Here is a 19,490-nt window from a genome sequence, read left to right on the forward strand (position 1 = left end):
AGAGAATAAAAATGCATGGGATACATACAAATTAACACGTGACACAGAAGCCTATGATAGATAGAAGTTGATCTGTAACCAAGTTACAAAGGAGGTTAGGCAGGTGAAGGCAGATTACGAGAGATCCTTGGCAACGAATGCGAAGAAAAACAGCAAAGAGTTCTTTACTTATGTAAACTCTAGAAGGAAGGGGATGAATCAGATTGGTCCACTTGATATCGATGGGTCAACTGTTGATGACCCTGTTCAGGTAGCTAACAAACTAAATGAATATTTTGCATCGACATTCACACATGAGGAGTTATTCAGCGAGGGAAATGCCAGAGGTGTATTCAACTCTAGCAGTAAGCTAGAGAATCTTGTAATAACTGAGAGTAAAGTGGAGGAGAAATTGTTGAAGATAAACACAAGAAAGGAACCTGGGGTGGATGGGATCTATCCAGTTATATTAAAGGAGGCAGCAAAGGAAGTAAGCAAACCCTTAGCCATAATTATGAGAGCTTCCTTGAACTCAGGGGAGGTACCCATGGACTGGAGATGTGCAAATGTGATCCCAATTCACAAGGGAGGATCAAAGGCTGACACAAGTAATTATAGACCTGTGAGTTTTTCCGGGAACAGAAGTTCCCGGAAAATTAATGGAGGCACTGGTTAAAGAAGCACTGCAGTATCATCTAGACAAGACTTCAGTTATAGCTCGGACACAGCATGGTTTTGTTAAGGGGAAGTCTTGCCTGACCAATTTGATTGGATACTATGATGCAGTCACAAAAGAACTGGATGCAGGGAATAACTTTGATATTATATACTTGGATCTTAGAAAGGCTTTTGATACTGTTGCACATGGAAGACTGCTGCACGAATCGGAGCAGTGTGGCTGCTGCTATGGATAAAGGGGTAGTTGAGGGGGAGAAGACAGAGAGTAGTAATCAATGGACACTGCTCATCGTGGACTAATGTTATTAGTGGAGTCCCTCAGGGTTCAGTATTGGGTCCTTTATTGTTTTCTGTATTTATAAATGATATTGATGATGGTATATCAAGCTTAATGTCCAAGTTTGTAGACTATACGAAGGGTGGCAGGGTTGTCAAGGACACTACTGACACTATGCTGCTGCAACAGGATCTGGAAAGGTTGAGCAGATGAGCTGAGAGGTGGCAAATGAAGTTTAACATTGACAAATGTAAAGTACTGCATATGGGAAACAGCAACCCCAGAGCAACGTATCAACTCTGTGGTACTACACTGACGGTGGTAGAGAATGAAAGGGACTGGGGGATGGTTGTGCAGGCAGATATGAAGTTCTCTGAGCAGTGCAAACGGGCTGCAAGAGTAGCTCATGGTGTATTGTCAATGATATATAGGAATTTTTCTAGCAGGGATAAGGAGGTGATTATTCCCTTGTATAAGGCAATGGTCAGGCCACACCTAGAGTACTGTATACAGGCCTGGAGGCCTCATTTCAACAAGGATGTAGAGCTGCTGGAACGAGTACAGAGAAGGGCAACAAGATTAGTGAATGGAAAAAAGGGGTGCTCTTACGAAGACAGGCTTAAGTTTTGCGAATTAGTGTCTGGAGACTAGGCACCAGCGAGGTGATCTGATAGAGATGCACAAAACCTTGAATGGTTTTGAGGATGCTCAATGCTGATGGGATTCTTCCTCTCGCTCAGAATAATCACCTGAGAAGGCAGAAATTCAAATTGAGGAAAGACAGATGTAGGATAGACGTGCGGAAATTTGCCTTTAGCCAGCGGGTGGTTGGTTGGTGGAACAGACTTCCATCCCTTGTCGTGGAAGTTGATAGCCTAAATAAGTTTAAGGCTCAGCTGGACAGGTATTCCGAACGAACAGAGGGGTGAAGTGGTTTTTTTTTTTTTTTTTTGGCTGATGCTGCATAAGCTTTCTTTCTTGCATCAAATTCCTCTACTAATGCTAATGCTAATTTCTGCACATCTACATCCTTCCTAAAGTGAAACCTCCCAACTTGTATACAGTACTCAAGGTGTGGCCTAACTATGGCTTTATAAAAAGGAATAATTACCTCCTTATCCCTGCTAGCAAAGTTTCTGTATATCATTGAAAAAACCCTGGCAGCATGTCTGCACTGCTCAGAGAGTTTCATGTGTGATTGCACAGTTGATAAGTTACTCTGGGGTTACTGCTACCCATGTGCAATACCTTGCATTTATAAATGTTAAACGTCAGCTGCCATTTCTCAGCCCATTGACCCAATTTTCCCAGGTCTTGTTGCAGTAGCTCACCCTGATGACTGTTGTTTATCACTCTGCCAACCTTTGTATCCTCTGCAAACTTAGACATTAAACCTGATATACCTTCATCAGTATCATTGATGAATATTGAAAACAACAATCGACCCACTCTGAACCCTGGGAAACTGCACTTAACTATCCCTTTATCTATAGCAGTAACTTACCCTTAATGCCACATTGCTCCAGTTTGTCCAGCAGTCTTTTATGTGCAACAATATCAAAAGCCTTCCTGAAATCTAAGTATATAATGTCAAAATTATTTTTTTGCATCCAGTTCCTTGGTCACTGCATCATAGTAACCTATCAGATTTGTTAGAAAAGACTGCCCCTTGAGAAATCCATGTTGTGATTCCACTATAATTGTATATTAAAATGGTTCTGCATTACTTCTTTAATCAGTGATTTCCATATTACCCTGGACCAGACGTTAAGCTAACAGATGAGTAATTACTCATGTCGCATTTTGATCCCCCTTTATGAATTGGGAATGTGTTCAGACATCTCCAGTCCGTAAGGACTTTCCCTGAATCCAACGATGCTGTCATAATTATGCCCGAGGGTTTGCTTACTCCTTTGCTTCTTCCCTTATTATAATTGGATAAATTCCAGGCGCCTTTTTTGTTTCCATCCTCAACAATTTCTCCTCCACTTTCCTTTCAGTTATCACAATCATTTAGCTCCTCATTATAGTTTGATAATCTTTTGGCATCCTCTACCCTAAAGAATTCCTCATTAGCATTAGCATTCGTAGAGGCATATGATGCAAGAAAGCAAGCTTATTCTGCATCAGCCAAAAAAAAAAAAAAAAAAAAAAAAACACAACCACTACTCCAATTTCACCCCTCCATTCGTTCGAAATACCTGTCCAGCTGAGCCTTAAATTTGTTTAGGCTATCAGTCTATTCCACAAACCAACTGCCCGCTGGCTAAAGGCAAATTTCTGCACAACTATCCGACATCCGTCCTTCCTCAATTTGAATTTATGACCTCTCAGGTGATTATTCTGAGCAAGAGGAAGAATCCCATCGGCATTGAGCATGCTCAAGCCATTCAAAGCCTTATACACCTCTATCAGATCACCTCACCGATGCCTAGTCCCCAGACTCTATAATTTGCAAAACTTAAGCCTTTCTTCGTAAGAGCACCCCTTTGTTCCATTCACTAATCTTGTTGCCCTTCTCTGTACTCGTTCCAGCAGCTCTACATCCTTCTTGAAATGAGGCCTCCAGACCTGTATACAGTACTCAAGGTGTGGCCTGACCAATGCCTTATACAAGGGAATAATCACATCCCTATCCCTGCTAGAAAAATTCCTGTATATCATTGACAAGACACCATGAGCTACTCTTGCAGCTCGTCTGCACTGCTCAGAGAACTTCAATATCTGCCTGCACAATTACCCCCAGGTCCTTTTCATTCTCTACCACTGTCAGCGTAGTACCACAGATTTGATACGTTGAACTGGGGTTACTGATTCCCATATGTAGTACTTTACATTTGTCAATGTTAAACTTCATTTGCCACCTCTCAGCCCATCTGCTCAACCTTTCCAGATCCTGTTGCAGCAGCATAGCATCAGTAGTGTCCTTAACAACCCTGCCAACCTTTGTATCGTCTGCAAACTTGGACATTAAGCTTGATATACCATCATCAATATCATTTATAAATACAGAAAACAACAATGGACCCAACACTGAACCCTGAGGGACTCCATTAATAACATTAGTTCACGTTGAACAGTGTCCATTGATTACCACACTCTGTCTTCTGCCACTCAACCATCCCTTTATCCATAGCAGCAATTTGCCTCCAATGCCACACTGCTCCAATTTGTGCAGCAGTCTTCCATGCGCAACAGTATCAAAAGCCTTTCTAAGATCCAAATATATAATATCAAAGTTATTCCCTGCATCCAGTTCTTTTGTGACTACATCATAGTATCCAATCAAATTGGTCATACAAGACCTGCCTTTAACAAAACCATGCTGTGTCTGAGCTATAACTGAATTCTTGTCTAGATGATCCTGCAGTGCTTCTTTAACCAGTGCCTCCATTAATTTTTCTGGAACCGAAGTTAAACTAACAGGTCTATAATTACTTGTGTCAGCCTTTGATCCTCCTTTGTGAATTGGGGTTACATTTGCACATCTCCAGTCTATGGGTTACCTCCCCTGAGTCCAAAGAAGCTCTCATAGTTATGGCTAGGGGTTTGCTTACTTCCTTTGCTGCCTCCTTTAATATAACTGGATAGATCCCATCCACCCCGGGTGCCTTTTTTATGTTTATCCTCAACAATTTCTCCTCCACTTTCTTCTCAGTTATTAGAAAATCATCTAGCTCACTGCCAATGTTTACTTCACCTACGACATTCCCCTTCCTGAATAACTCCTCATGTGTGAATGTAGATGCAAAATACTCGTTTAGTTTGTTAGCCACCTGAGCAGGATCCTCAACTGTTGAACCATCAACATCCAGTGGACCAATCTGATTCATCCCTTTCCTTCTTGAGTTTAAATAGGTAAAGAACTCTTTTCTGTTTTTCTTTGCATCCTTTGCCAAGGATTTCTCATAATCTGCCTTTGCCTGCCTAATCTCCTTTGTGACTTGGTTACAGACCAACTTATATCTATCATAGGCTTCCATGTCACCCATTAATTTGTATGTATCCCATGCATTTTTCTTCTCTGCCATATATCTCATTAGTTCATCTGACAACCATTTAGGCCTGAACCTTGAACAATATTTCTTGGTTGGTATGTAAAGCCTGGTAGCTTCCAAGATTAGTTCCTTGAATGCTTCCCATTTTGAATTTGCTGTTGGTAACATCATCAGTTGGTCCCACTGTATAGAATTTAAATACTGTCTCAGACCATCATAGTCGCCTTTACGAAAGCAAAAACCCTTCCCTTTACCTCTGATGATAGTTACCTCCTTGAGTAAATCCCACTTCAGTACGCTGTGATCGCTGCCACCTAGTGGTTCCTTTATCTGCAGATTCTTAATGCATGAAGAATCACTACTGATAATCAGATCAAGAGTATGACTCCCTCTAGTTGCCTCCCGAACGTGCTGGTGTAGAAAACAGTCATCCAATAAATCCACAAAAGCCTTGCTAGTGTGTGAGTGACGAACCCACAAATTCCAGTCAATATCTGGGAAATTAAAATCCGCCATTATAAGACTCTCTGATTTACTGGCCCATTCTATTTCCCTGTACAGTATCTTATTATACTCATCGGAGTCATTAGGCCTATAGGAATGCAGAACTGGAATTTGGGGAGTACAATGTGTACAGAAAGGATAGAAAGAGAGGAGGTGTTATGCTGTTAATTAAGAAAAACATAAAATCCAAGGAAGTGAAGCCAGTCGACATCGATGGACAGGGCAGTGTCGAGTCAGTTTGGTGTGACATAAGCTTAGGTAAATCAAAATTGAGAGTAGGAGTATGCTATAGCCCTAATGACTCGAATGAGTACAATGGACAATTGTACAGAGAAATAGAGTGGGCTAGTAAATCAGAATGCCTTATAATGAAGGATTTTAACTTCCCAGATTGACTGAAACTTGTGGGTTAGTCACTCACATACTAGTCATACTTTTGTGGATTTATTGGATGATTGTTTTCTGCAGTAACATGTTCGAGAGGCAACCAGAGAGAGTAATAATCTTGATCTGGTTATCAGAAGTGATCATTCTTGTATTAAGAATTTGCAGATAAAGGAACCACTAGGTGGCAGGGATCACAGTGTAGTGATGTGGGATTTACTTAAAGATTTAATTACCATCAGGGGTAAAGGAAAGGGTTTTTGCTTCCGTAAAGGTGAGTACAGTGGTCTCAGACAGTTTTTAAATTCTGTACAGTGGGATCAACTGATGATGATGTTACCAACAGCAAATTCTAAGTGGGAAGCATTCAAGGAATTAATCGTGGATGCTACTAAAAGTTTCATACCTATTAAGAAATATTCTTCAAGATTTAGGCCTAAATGGTTATCTAATGAACTAATGAGACTCGTAACAGAGAAGAAAAATGCATGGGATGCATATAAATTATCAAGCGACTCAGATGCCTGTGGCAGATGTAAGCTAGTCTGTAAACAGGTCACAAAGGAGGTTAGGCAGGCGAAGGCAGATTACGAGAAATCCTTGGCAAAAGATGCTCAGAAAAACAGCAAGGATTTCTTTAACTATATAAACTCTAAAAGGAAGGGGTTGAATCTGATTGGTCCACTTGACATCGATGGTTCGACTGTTGATGATCCTGCTCAGATAGCAAATAAACTGAATGAGTATTTTGCATCACACATGAGGAATTATTAAGGTTTGAAAATGGCACAAGGTTATCAAATTGTAGCACGATACTTAATGATTTTGTAATAACTGAGAGCAAAGTGGAAGAGAAATTGTTGAAATTAAACATAAGAAAAGCACCCGGGGTGGATGGTATCTATCCAGTTATATTAAAGGAGGCAGCAAAGGAAGTAAGCAAACCCCTAGCCATAATTATGAGAGCTTCTTTGGACTCAGGGCAGGTACCCATAGACTGGAGATGTGCAAATGTATCCCCAATTCACGAAGGGGGATCGAAGGGTGACACGAGTAATTACAGACCTGTTAGTTTAACTTCTGTTCCGGGTAAAATAATGGAGTCAATGGTTAAAGATGCATTGCAGCATCATCTAGACCAGACTGCAGCAATAATTCAGACACAGCATGGGTTTGTTAAGGGAAAGTCTTGTCTGACAAATTTGATAGCATATTATGATGTGGTTACAAAGGAACTGGATGCAAAAAATAATTTTGATATCATATATATGGATTTCAGGAAAGCTTTTGACACTGTTGCACATGGAAGACTATTGTACAAATTGGAGCAGAATGGTATTAAGGGTAAGTTGCTACAATGGATAAAAGGATGGTTAAGAGGGTGAAGACAGGGGGTGGTAATCAATGGGTGCTGCTCTTCGTGGACTAATGTTATTAGTGGAGTCCTACAGGTTTCGGTGTTGTGTCCACTGTTGTTTTGTATATTTATTGATGATATTGATGAAGGTATATCAGGCTTAGTGTAGAAGTTTGCAGATGATACAAAGGTTGGCGGGGTTGTTAATGACAGTAATGGCAGTGTGCTACTGCAACAGGATCTAGATAATTTTGGCAGATGGGCTAAGAAGTAGCAACTGAAGTTTAACCTTGACAAATGCAAAGTACTGCATATGGGTAGAAGTAACTCCAGAGAAACGTACCAACTGTGTGGTACTACACTTAAGGTGGTAGAAATTGAAAAAGACCTGGGAGTAATTGTGCAGGCAGATACGAAGTTTTCTGAGCAATGCAGACAGGCTGCCAGGGCAGGTCATGGGGTTTTGTCAATGATATATAGGAATTTTGCTAGCAGGGAAAAGGAGGTGATTGTCCCTCTGTATAAGGCAGTGGTCAGGCCACGCCTTGAGTACTGTGTGCAGGTCTGGAGGCCTCATTTTAAGAAGGATGTAGATTTACTTGAGTGAGGGGGGTGAAGGGATCCTCTTACCAAGAGAGGCTTAAGTTTTGCAAATTGCAGTGGCTGGAGACTAGGCACCTGCATGGTGATCAGATTGAGGTATATAAGGCCTTGAATGGGATGAGGACACTGAATTCTGACGGGATCCTTCCACTTGTTCAGATTATGAACCTAAGGGCGCATAAATTCAAATTAAGAAAGGACAGATGTAGAATAGATGTGCGAAAATTTGCCTTTAGCCAGCGGGTGGTTAATTGCTGGAACAAACTTCCATCTGTCGTTGTGGAAGTTGAGAGGTTGAATAAATTTAAGGAGGAACTGGACAGGCATTTGGAGAGGATGGTGTGATTTTTTTTTTTTTTTTTTTGGCTGATGCTGCATAAGCTCATACACTTGCTTTCTTGCATCACATACCACTACAACTACTACCCTTGACAGTAGTTATGTTTTGTGCAGTCAGATGTGAAGTTTACTGAGCAGTACAGACAGGCTGCAAGAGTAACTCATGGAATCTTGTCAGTGATATACAGGAATTTTGCTAGCAGGGATAAGGAGATAATTATTCCCTTGTAAAAAGCATTGGTCAGGCTACACCTGGAGTACTGCATACAGGTCTGGAGGCCTCATTTTAGGAAGGATGTAGAGATGCCAGAACGAGTACAGAGAAGTATAATGAGATTTGTGAGTGGAATGAGGGGTTGCTCTTAGGGTTTCCTGAGAGAGGCTTAAAGCCTTAAATTGCAGTGTCTGGAGACTTGGTATCTGCAAGTGATCTGATTGAGGTGTATAAGGCCTTGAATGGTTTGAGCAAGCTCAATGCTGATGGGATTCTTCCTCTTGCTCAGATTATGCACCTGATGAAGCATAAATTGAAATTGAAGAAGGGCAGTTGTAGAACAGATGTGCAGAAATTTGCTTTTTGCTAGCGGCTGGTTGTTTGCTGGAACAAGTTTCCATTTGTCGTGGAAGTTGACAGCTTAAATAAATTCAAGGCCGAACTAGAAAAACGTTTGGAGTGAATGGATAGGTGAAATAGGAAGGGTTTTTTTTTTTTTTTTTTTGGCAGATGCTGTATAAGCTAGCTTTCTTGCATCATATGCCTCTACTTATGTTAATGCTAAATGCATCTTTAATTTATTTTATTTAAAATGACAATCACATTTTCGTTCCCCATAATAAATTGTTACGTCTCTTTACTTAGTTTTTTTGCAACTTTGTTTTAAGCTATCCTATGGTTTTTCCATTAAATTCAGAATTTTTAAGACAAATCTATGATTTTGTTCTTAACCTAGCAGTGGCGATACCCCATTTGTAGCAAAGGTAATGCAGGGCATCTGACAGGAGTCCATTTCCCTTTTTTTTTCATTTTTGGATTGTTTTGAATTCTGCTTGATTAATGTTGAAAATTACAATAAAAGTTCTATACATAAAATAGAAGCATCAGTCTCTTTGTCTGTTCCATTTTTTCCAGTTTTAAAGACTGTTAAGTGCATGAAATTTCAAATGTGCATGTACATATAATTTTGCATATGTATAAAAATATTATTAAAAAATTTAAAAATATATATATTCAGTTCTAAATATATAGAAATAAAAATATAAAATACATAAAAATATATATACTCAGTACTTCCATTTTCAAATTTGGTGTCCTTCGTGGCATGAAAAAAAAATTGAAATTACATATTGCTTCCTGCAGAAAAGCAGTCAGTTCGAGAAAATATCAGGTGAAATCGGTACTATGCCACTTTTTGAGCAAAATACGTAGTACATAAATGGTGGTAGAGCACTCACGGATTTTCCCACACAATTTTTGTACAGAAACTTTAAAAAAACACTTCAGAAACTATTGCAATAAAAGTTTTGACTTATTTAGTAAGGTAGAAAAGATTTCAGATTTTTAATCATTGATTAGCAGTTAATGCAAGAATATTATTTTCATAGGGCACCTGTCAGGTGCTCCACTACCACTGCTGGGTTAATTTCATTGCTCATCTCCAGTTAACCAAATTGACAGTCAAGTGTCTGCTAGTCTACGTTGCATAAAAACTTGGAACATGAAACAATAATTTACATGTCACAGCATATAACTTATTACCTGTTATACAATGTATGTAGTATTAAATCATATAATTTTTGATATATATATATAATGCAAGCTAAATTTAACAGTGTTTCTCAGATGCCAAAGAAATACGCCACCAAAAGAGGACATACACAAGGTTTTCAGCATATACACCATTGTATTCTTCACTAATTTGGTTACTCTTCTGCACCCATTCAAAGAAATATAAATCTTTCTTAAAATGAGTCCTGCAGACCTATATGTGATCCTCAAGATGTGGACTAACCATTGCATAATACAGTGGAATAACCACCTTCTTATCGCTGCTGGAAAAATTTCTGCATATGATTGAAAATACCCCATGAACTACCTGTCACCCTGTCTGCACTGCTCAGCGAACTTCATATTTGACTGTACAATTATCCCCATGTATTGTTAATTCTCTATTGCTGGTATGTTAATCTATTAACATGCCAGAAGTAGATAATTACGTTAGCACACCACACAGCTGGTATGTTAATTTGCGGTTACTGCTGTGCTTATGATGTATGTACCTTGAAGGTGGCAATTAAAGTTTAATATTTGTAAATATTAAACTTCACTACCATCTTCCAGCCCATCTGCCTAATTTATCTAGATCTTGTTGCAGCAACATACCTGATTTATGTGATTAACTACCCTGCCAATCTACATATCATCTGGAAGCTTAGACATTAAGCCTGATATGCCTTCATCAATATCATTAATAATGATAGAAGACAACAATTGGCCCAGCACTGAACTGTGGGGGCTCTACTAATAACATGTCCAAGAAGAGCATTGCCCATTGATAACCACTGTGTCTTTTTCCACTCAGCTATCTTTTTATCCATCACAGCAACTTGGTTAAATGCCACACTGCTCCAATCTGTACAGCAGTCTTTTATGTGCAACTGTATGAAAAGTTTCCTGAAATCCAAGTATATGATATCAAAATTATTTTTTCCTTCCAGTTGCTTTCTTAGGGCATCATAGTATTTAATCAGATTGGCTAGACAAGATTGCCCCTTAACGGATCCATGCTGTGATCAATATAACTGCATTCCTATCGAGATGTTCCTACATTACTTCTTTAACCAGTTACTTCATTATTTTCTCTGCAACAGAAGTCAAGCTAACAGTCTGTAATTACTTATGTCTCTGTGAATTGGGAATACATTTGCACTTCTTCAGTCTTCGGACCTTCCTTGAATCCATGGATACACTCATAATCATGGCTAAATTTTTGCTGTCTCCTTTAATATAACATTGTATAGATTCCATCCAACCCAGGTGTCTTTTTTGCATTTAGCTCGAACAGTTTTTCCTCCAATTTCCTTTATGTTATCACAAAATTATTCAGCTCCCTCCAGAATTTGGCTCACTTCTGGCATATCCATTCCTAAAAAATTCCTCTTATGTGAATGTGGATACCAAATACCCATTCAATTTGGCCACAACCTGAGCCGGAGCAACAACAGTTAATATACAGGCAGTTCTCACTTTGTGAGTTTTTGCTTTATGGCTTTACGAGTTCTTTTTTTCAAGTATCAAAAAAATTGAAAATATGAACATTAATTGCATTAAATAAATGGTAAACATACATAAATACCACATTTCAAACTTTGCACGTAGCTATACAATACTACATCATCGGAATATCATCGGTTTGGCTGAAACAAGAAGAAGAAATGAATCACTTATAAGTTTATCAAGTGGAAATCTGCTGTACACCAATGGAAACAGTGAAAGGAGTGAAGGTGGAATTGGGTTTCTGGTCCATAAAGATTTTAAAAACAACATTTTGGAATTCAAAAGTACATCACCAAGAGTGTCAAGACTAATACTCAAGATTTCTAAGAGATACAAGCTAAAGATTATAATGATTTATGCACCAACATCGAGCCATGATGATGAAGAGGTTGAAGAAATGTACACTAAAATTGAGAGTCTTCTAGATGAGCAGAAAACCCACTACACTACTATTATGGGAGACTTCAATGCTAAGGTTGGAAAAAGACAAAACAGCACAGAAAGGGGAACTATAGGAAATTTTGGAATTGGTGAAAGAAATGAAAGAGGTGAAAGACTTGTGGAATTTGCAGAATCTCAAGGAATGTCAGTAATGAACACTTTTTTCAAGAAAAGGGTGAACAGAAAGTGGACATGGAAGAGTCCAAATGGATTAACTACTAATGAAATCAACTTCATCCTCACTAATAGAAGATATATTGTGAATGATGTCACCGTCCTGAATAAGGTAAATGTTGGAAGTGATCACAGAATGGTAAGATGTACACTTGATATAGATGTAGGAAAGGAAAGGAAAAAACTGACTCGAGTAAATAATACAAAGGTCTTTGAGATAACAGAAGAGGAGAAAAAGCAGTATGTACTGGAACTTAAGAACAAGTATGAGCTTCTGCAGACTGCTGAGGACCAAGATATCGACGAGGAATATTACAACTTTTTGAAAGTGATAAAGCCCAAGAAACCTATAGGGAAAAAGAAATCCAAAGAAGAAAAAATTAGTCAAGAAACACTTGTCATGATGAACCGAAGACGACAAATGAAAAGCAAGAAAAACACTGACAGGGAGAAAATTGAGTATACTGAGTTATGCAAAGCCATTAGAAAGAGACTCAGAGAGGACATAAGAAGATTTAACACAAGAAAAGTAGAACAAGCATTAAGGGAAAACAAAGGATTTAAATCAGCAGCCATGAGCAGTAATACAGAAAGACAAATGATACTGAAACTGAAGAATAGCGATGGTGTACTTATAAACAGCAGAGAAGGCATAATTCAAATAGCAGAAGACTACTATAGAGAATTATACAAGGAGCAGGGGAATGATGCCAGCAGTGGGGAAGATGGATTGCAAAGTAGCAACACATACGACATACCCGATATTCTTCCTGATGAGGTAGAACATGCATTGAAGAAAATGAAGAATCGGAAAGCCCCGGGGGAAGATGAAGTTACTGTAGAGTTGTTAAAATTGGGAGGAAGAGACATAACACAAAAACTGGCAAGGCTCTTCACAAAGTGCATTAGAAAAGGTGTGACGCCTAAGCAGTGGAATAATGCAATCATAGTTTTGCTGCATAAGAAAGGAGATAAATCAGAAATTGGAAATTATAGACCAATTAGCTTGTTATCCCACATCTACAAGTTGTTCACAAGGGTCATTACTAACAGATTAGAAAGAATACTGGATGAGAATCAACCGAAAGAGCAAGCTGGCTTTAGGACAGGATTCTCAACTATGGATCACCTTCATGTAATATCACAGCTAATGGAGAAAGCAAATGAATATAAAACACCATTATTCCTGGCATTTGTGAATTATGAAAAGGCATTTGACTCCATACAGCATAAGGCAATGTTTCGGGCACTGGAAAGACAAGGCATTGATACCCCATATATTATGATTTTGAATAAAATATACGAGAGTGCTACCTCCTTTATTAGACTAGACAAAGACAGTAGGAAATTTAAAATTGAGAAAGGAGTTCGACAAGGAGACACAATATCTCCGAAGCTGTTTACTGCTGCCCTTGAGGAAGCTTTCAGAAGATTAGACTGGTCGCAGAAAGGAGTCAATGTGAACGGAGAGTACCTAAACCATTTGCGATTTGCAGATGACATTGTGGTCATAAGCCATGATCCCAAAGAATTAGAGGAAAATCTTAATCAGTTATGCACAGCTAGTAAGGATTTTGGACTAAAGATGAATATGGCTAAAACACAAGTAATGATGAACAAGTATGCCACAAAAAGGGAAATAATGATTGAAGGAGCAGTAATTGAAAAGGTGGAGTCATATACTTATCTGGGACAAGTTATTAGCTGTAATAATGATAAATGGCTGGAAGTCAAGAGAAGAATAAATTTTGGATGGATAGCATTCAGGAAATATAGTCACATACTGAAGAGCAATATCCCAGTTTGTCTGAAACGTAAAATAATGGACCAATGTATACTCCCCACCATGACTTATGGAAGTGAAACTTGGGCACTCACCAAAAGAATGGAAGAGAAGCTGAGAACCACACAGCGAAGAATGGAACGAATCATATTGGGAATAAGACTGTTAGATAAGAAGAGAAACACATGGATTAGGCAACAAACTCAAGTAAAGGACATTCTTATCAAAACTAAAGAACTAAAATGGTCTTGGGCAGGACACATAGCTCGAAGACATGATGACAGATGGACTAAGAAAATAACAGAATGGTATCCAAGAGGAGCTAGAAGAAAACCTGGAAGACAAAGGCGGAGATGGATAGATGAAATTCATGAGTTTGTGGATAGTAAATGGATGTCCAGTGCTCAAAACAGAAGCAACTGGAAAGTTGCTGGAGAGGCCTTCATCCTGCAGTGGATTGAAAATGGCTGATGATGATGATGATGATACAATACTACAGTACTACTGTAGTATTATATAGCTACGTGTGTGTGTGTTTGTTCAGGCAGATGAGAGCACCTCACTGACTTACATAACATAAAACGGTTACCAAGCTGACATAACAAAGAGTGGTTGTGTTTCTCTTCATTTTCGCTGTCTTGTTTCAAATATATCCTGCTTATTAATACTATACAGTATGCCAAAATGAAGTAATACTACAGAGAGTGATATTAATGAAGCAAAACAGTGAAGAGGAATAACACTGGAAACAAAATATTAGATCATAAGCTAACGTAATCTCATTATTCTTCGTCAATGATGATGATGAAGAAGAATACACATTCTTTAACATTTGCATGACATAAATACTTTCTTTATTATTATAATTTGCTTGATTTTTAAAGACTATGTTTTCATTTCTTTGGATAAATAAATCATTGTTTAAGTATAAACTATTGTTTTGTTGACCTTTATTTAGCATTACTGTGGTCAAATTTCATTGTTGAGAACGTAACCCCTGTTTTTAACATTACGTCTATGGAAAATGAGTTCCCACTTTATAAGTGTTCACTTCATAAGCGCATGCTAGGAACGAATTAACTCATAAAATCAAGGACTACCTGTATTCATATCTAGTGGGCCAATGTGATTCATTCCCTGTCTTCTACTTTTTACATAAGTAAAGAAGTCTTTGCTAATTTTCTTGCATTCATTGCCAGTTAATTGAAATAATCTGCATTTGATTCCCTAACCTCTTATGTGACCTGATTGCACACTAGTTGATATCTAATGTAGACATCTGTATCACCTGAATATGCATCCCATCCATTTAAATATTTGCCTTGAACTGAATCTCTTAGTTGGTATGGAAAGCCTAGTAGCTTCTATGATAACATCCCTGAATGTTTTCCATTTAGATTTCATATTGGTAACTTCATCGCAGGGCCATGCCGAGCCATTTTAGTACCTGAGGCAAGAATGAAAATTTGCACCCTACTGTTAATGATGGCAACGTTGGCATTTATTTAATCTTTCTTTTGGCACCCATTGCAGCATTTCGTGTGAGGCAAGAGTCTCGTTCGCCTTGCCCTCGGCGTGGCTCTGCTTCATCGGTTGGTCCTGCTACATAGAATTTAAAAATTGAAACCGTTCTAACCACCTTTACGAAAGCAAAAGCTCTTTCCCTTGCCTTTGACAATAGTTACATCTTAAATAAACCCATCAATACATTGTTATCACTCAGTAGGTCTTTTATCAGCTGATTCTTTGAATTAGCAAATGAAAAATTCTTCTGAATGTATTAGGGTCACTTTTGATTATCAGATCAAGAAATTTTTCTTGTTTCCTCTGTAACATGCTTGTACAGAAAACAGTCATCCAATAAAACTAGTCTTGCTGCTGTATGAATAACCAACCACAAGGTCTAGCCAATGTCTGGAAAGTTCCCCATCATAAGACATTCTGATTTACTTGCCCACTCTATATCTTTGTTCGTTATTCTCATTACATTCATTAGGCCAATAACACAGTCCTATTCTCAGTTTTGTTTTTTCCAGTGCTTGTGTCACACCAAATTGACTGAGCATTGAACTTGTCACCCATGTCCACTGGATGCACTGCCTTAGATGTTATGTGCTTCTTAAGTAAGAGCATAGCATCCCCCCCCCATTGTGTCTATCCTTTCTGTACACATTGTACTCCCCATATTCAAATTCTGAATCCCTTATAGGAGTATGAGTGACATCATGTCTCAGATATCGCCATAATGTCTGCATTTGATGACTTGACTAGTATGTCACATCCTTTAAATTAATTTACTATGCTCCTGGCATCATTAGCGTACATACATACAAGATATCTGTAACTGTTTTTACCCTAAGTAACCCAAACACAGCCCATGTATTTGCTTGTTCCAGAAGCCCCCCCAGCAGGTCTTTAAATCCCCAACTCTATGGGCTACTTCCAACCTGCCTAACACTGCCTTGACGATATCAGCAACTATTCTTGTACTCCTTCTATTTTGTATCCCATCTCTGTAGAAACTCTCTCTCCTGCTAACAAGACAATGCTGAGAAAAATTCTACCTCATACACTATACACATTTTTCAGGGCTGAATTGATTGACACAGAGCTCACCACATGTGCTCCCGAACCTATTGTGCTTGGGCAGGGCTGCAGGCACTTTCAATTTCAATTTGAACTCACGATTTTGTCTCAACGTAGCTCTGCATTTGTTAATTAAATCCTCAGATCTCCTACTGTTAATATCATTAGTGCCAATGTGAGGCACAAAAAGATCTCCTACTGTTAATATCATTAGTGCCAATGTGGGGCATAAAAATAAAGTATTTTGTGCCCTTAAAAGATGATAGCTGCTCTATAACATCATGAACTCTAGCCCCCAGAAGACGTATCCTCATCCTATTCCACCTGTCCTTTTTGCACGGTATATTTCATACTTTCCCTGACAATCAAGTCACCAATTATAGCTACTTCCTGAGGGGACCCAGTATTTCTGTTGTGGATGCCTTTGTGTTGCCTGATTCTGGAGCATGTCCTCAAGCATTGTACTGGGTGGCTGAGTGCTTGATGGAACCCTCTCCTTTGAGTACTTTAACCCTATTCTTCAAGTCCTCTTATAATCTAGTCAGAATGTTGAGTTTTTGCTTAAACTTCTCGCATTCTTTTGAATGAATGCATATGTGTGCATGCACACACACACACACACACACACAGTGGCATCCTCCTATGGCTGTATCATATCCTGCTAAAGGTAGCTTCACAAAAGAGCACAAGTAACACAGAAAAGATAATTGTGATTCATTCTTAAGAGAATTACCTTTGGAAGTTCTCCCTTTAACCAGATCCTTCCCACTACTCTGATTCCCTTTGCTTTGCTGCTCCAGTCTGAGGCACGGTTTCAGTGTAAATTTAATTTTAAAAAAACACATGAAACCAAGTGATCAAAAAGAATAATCCTACATATTTAATAGCAGTAAAAGAGTATAAACTTTAGCATGTTAAGTTGTGTCAGAAAGAGTCATTCTAAACTACATCTAATCCCTTTATGGACATGTTGGAGTGTAACACCAACATTTTAACAGTCAACAAAGGAAGGACTTTAATTAAAATATCAGTTGCATGATGATCATGTGAATTTAAGTATTCCTTCATTACCACAACATTGACTTTCAGTCTACATCATTAATTGTTTTAGAATTCAAGAAGTACAGCCATAAGAAAATTAAACCTGTCACATAAGCAGGACATGTGGTAGAAGAAATACACCATGGGTGCCACTCACATAAGATATTTTTGCAATGATCACATTTATTGAAAGAAATTATTATTATTAGCTGACCGGGCTAGCTGGGTGGGTAAAGTGCCTGCCTGGCAACCCAAAGGTTGTGGGTTCTAATCCCGCCTCAGGCTTGGATCAGAGTAAATGCAAAAACTTTGGGAGGTGCATTATGGCCACAGAAGCCGATGCGCCAACAACTAACAAAAAAAAAAAAAAAAAAAATTATTTAAAGAAATAAATTAAAATAATGTTTAAATTGTTTCATTCACATTTCTTTCAAAATGCTTTGGTGCCATGTTGCATTTTTGCAACTAAAAAAAGTATAGATTGTGTTTGTAACTGTATTCAATTGAATTGTTTAAATAATGGATATCATTGAAAAGTGCACAATTTATCTAATTTCTAATGTCTATTTTAAAAAAAAAAAAGCCAAGTTGTGCACAATTCATACTACATGCCTGCTCAGGTGAGTTGTGATTTTTTTTCTTTTAGATGATCACGAAATAGAAAAATTCTCTTGACAAATAAAATAATTCTGATTTTTTCAACATTTAAAACTTTCCTTTCAATTTTAAAAGATTCTGTAAAAATTCTGCTATTCTGATACATGAATACTTTGTATTTTTTTTATTTTATTATTTATTTTTTTTCCCCTAGAAGTTAGTGACTTATGCGAAATCTATATTTTGCAGGGTGGACTCTATGAAGCTATGAATGAAGTTTACAAAATATTAATTCCAATAGCTGAAACACATAGAGACTATAAAAAATTAGCAAACATTCATGATAAATTGCATGAGGCATTTGCTAAAATTGAACAACAGGTAAGCAGCAAATAAATATTTAGCACATATGCAGTCTATATATTTTACCTATTTTATTTAGATATTATGAACCAGAGCCGTGATGCCCATTACGTTCTGTGTTGATATCAATATCAATATAAAATAATAAGAGAAGTTAACCTCAGTCTAGTACGTAGAACACTTCCATATGATACTCTCCAGAAATTAAAATGAAAAAATTGAAAGACTTACATTAGAGTAACAAATAGTTAAAAAAATAATTAAAAATCAATTTAACACAATTAAAAATAAGAAAATTAATTAAAAGAATTTAACGAAAAAAAATTTCTAATAGCTGAAACACAGACTATAAAAAATTAGCAAACATTCATGATAAATTGCATCAGGCATTTGCTGAAATTGAACAACAGGTAAGCAGTGAATAAAGATTAGCACATGTGCAGTCTATATATTTTGCCAAAATGAAAATCGTTTTGGCAGTTTTTTTCGTTAAATTCTTTTAATTAATTTTCTTATTTTTAATTGTGTTAAATTGAGTTTTATTGTGTTAAATTGATTTTTAATTATTTTTTAAACTATCTGTTACTCTAATTCGATTTTTTTCTTTTTAATTTTTTGGCGCCTCCGTAGCCAGGTGGGAAGGAGCAGCAGTGCGTAGCACACGCTTCTTGATTAGACCGGGGTTCGAGCCCGTCACCACCAAATACGGAATGCGGAAAGGTCATGGAATGACCACCGCATATTCCCGGAGCAATATAGCCTTAGTTGCTAATGCTCCTGAAAAAAAACCAAACAACAACATCTTTTTAATTTCTGGAGAGTATCATACAGAAGTGTTCGACGTACTAGATTGAGGATAACTTCTCATATTATTTTAAAAATTTATTTAGATACGTACAGTATGGTTAAAATATCCGAGAATTTTCCAGTATAGAATCTGTTTAATGCTGTAATTTTCTTTATCAGTTGGCGATTTATCGTTCACCATGTCACCATCTTTCTTGTACAGGAATGGCTATGACATGTACAGTTGCTCAGCATTCATCAGTCTGCTAGGAACACTCCTTGCAAGAGGTTCTCAAGCTAGTTCTCTACCAGTTTTATGTCTTTTC

The 19,490-nt window shown here is 37.8% G+C and overlaps 1 protein-coding gene across 1 annotated transcript in view; it reads left to right on the top strand.

The window, feature by feature from the left end:
- Positions 1–19,490, top strand: part of Zir (dedicator of cytokinesis) — an 869,757-nt gene that overhangs the window by 689,234 nt on the left and 161,033 nt on the right. Inside the window, 1 exon segment of the mRNA XM_090382918.1 lies at positions 18,265–18,396. Coding sequence (XP_090239044.1) covers positions 18,265–18,396 — 132 coding nt within the window.

This window comes from Mastigoproctus giganteus, chromosome 10 (assembly GCF_048544385.1).
Source record: "Mastigoproctus giganteus isolate SK-2022 chromosome 10, ASM4854438v1, whole genome shotgun sequence".
NCBI classification, from domain to species: Eukaryota; Metazoa; Arthropoda; class Arachnida; order Uropygi; family Thelyphonidae; genus Mastigoproctus; species Mastigoproctus giganteus.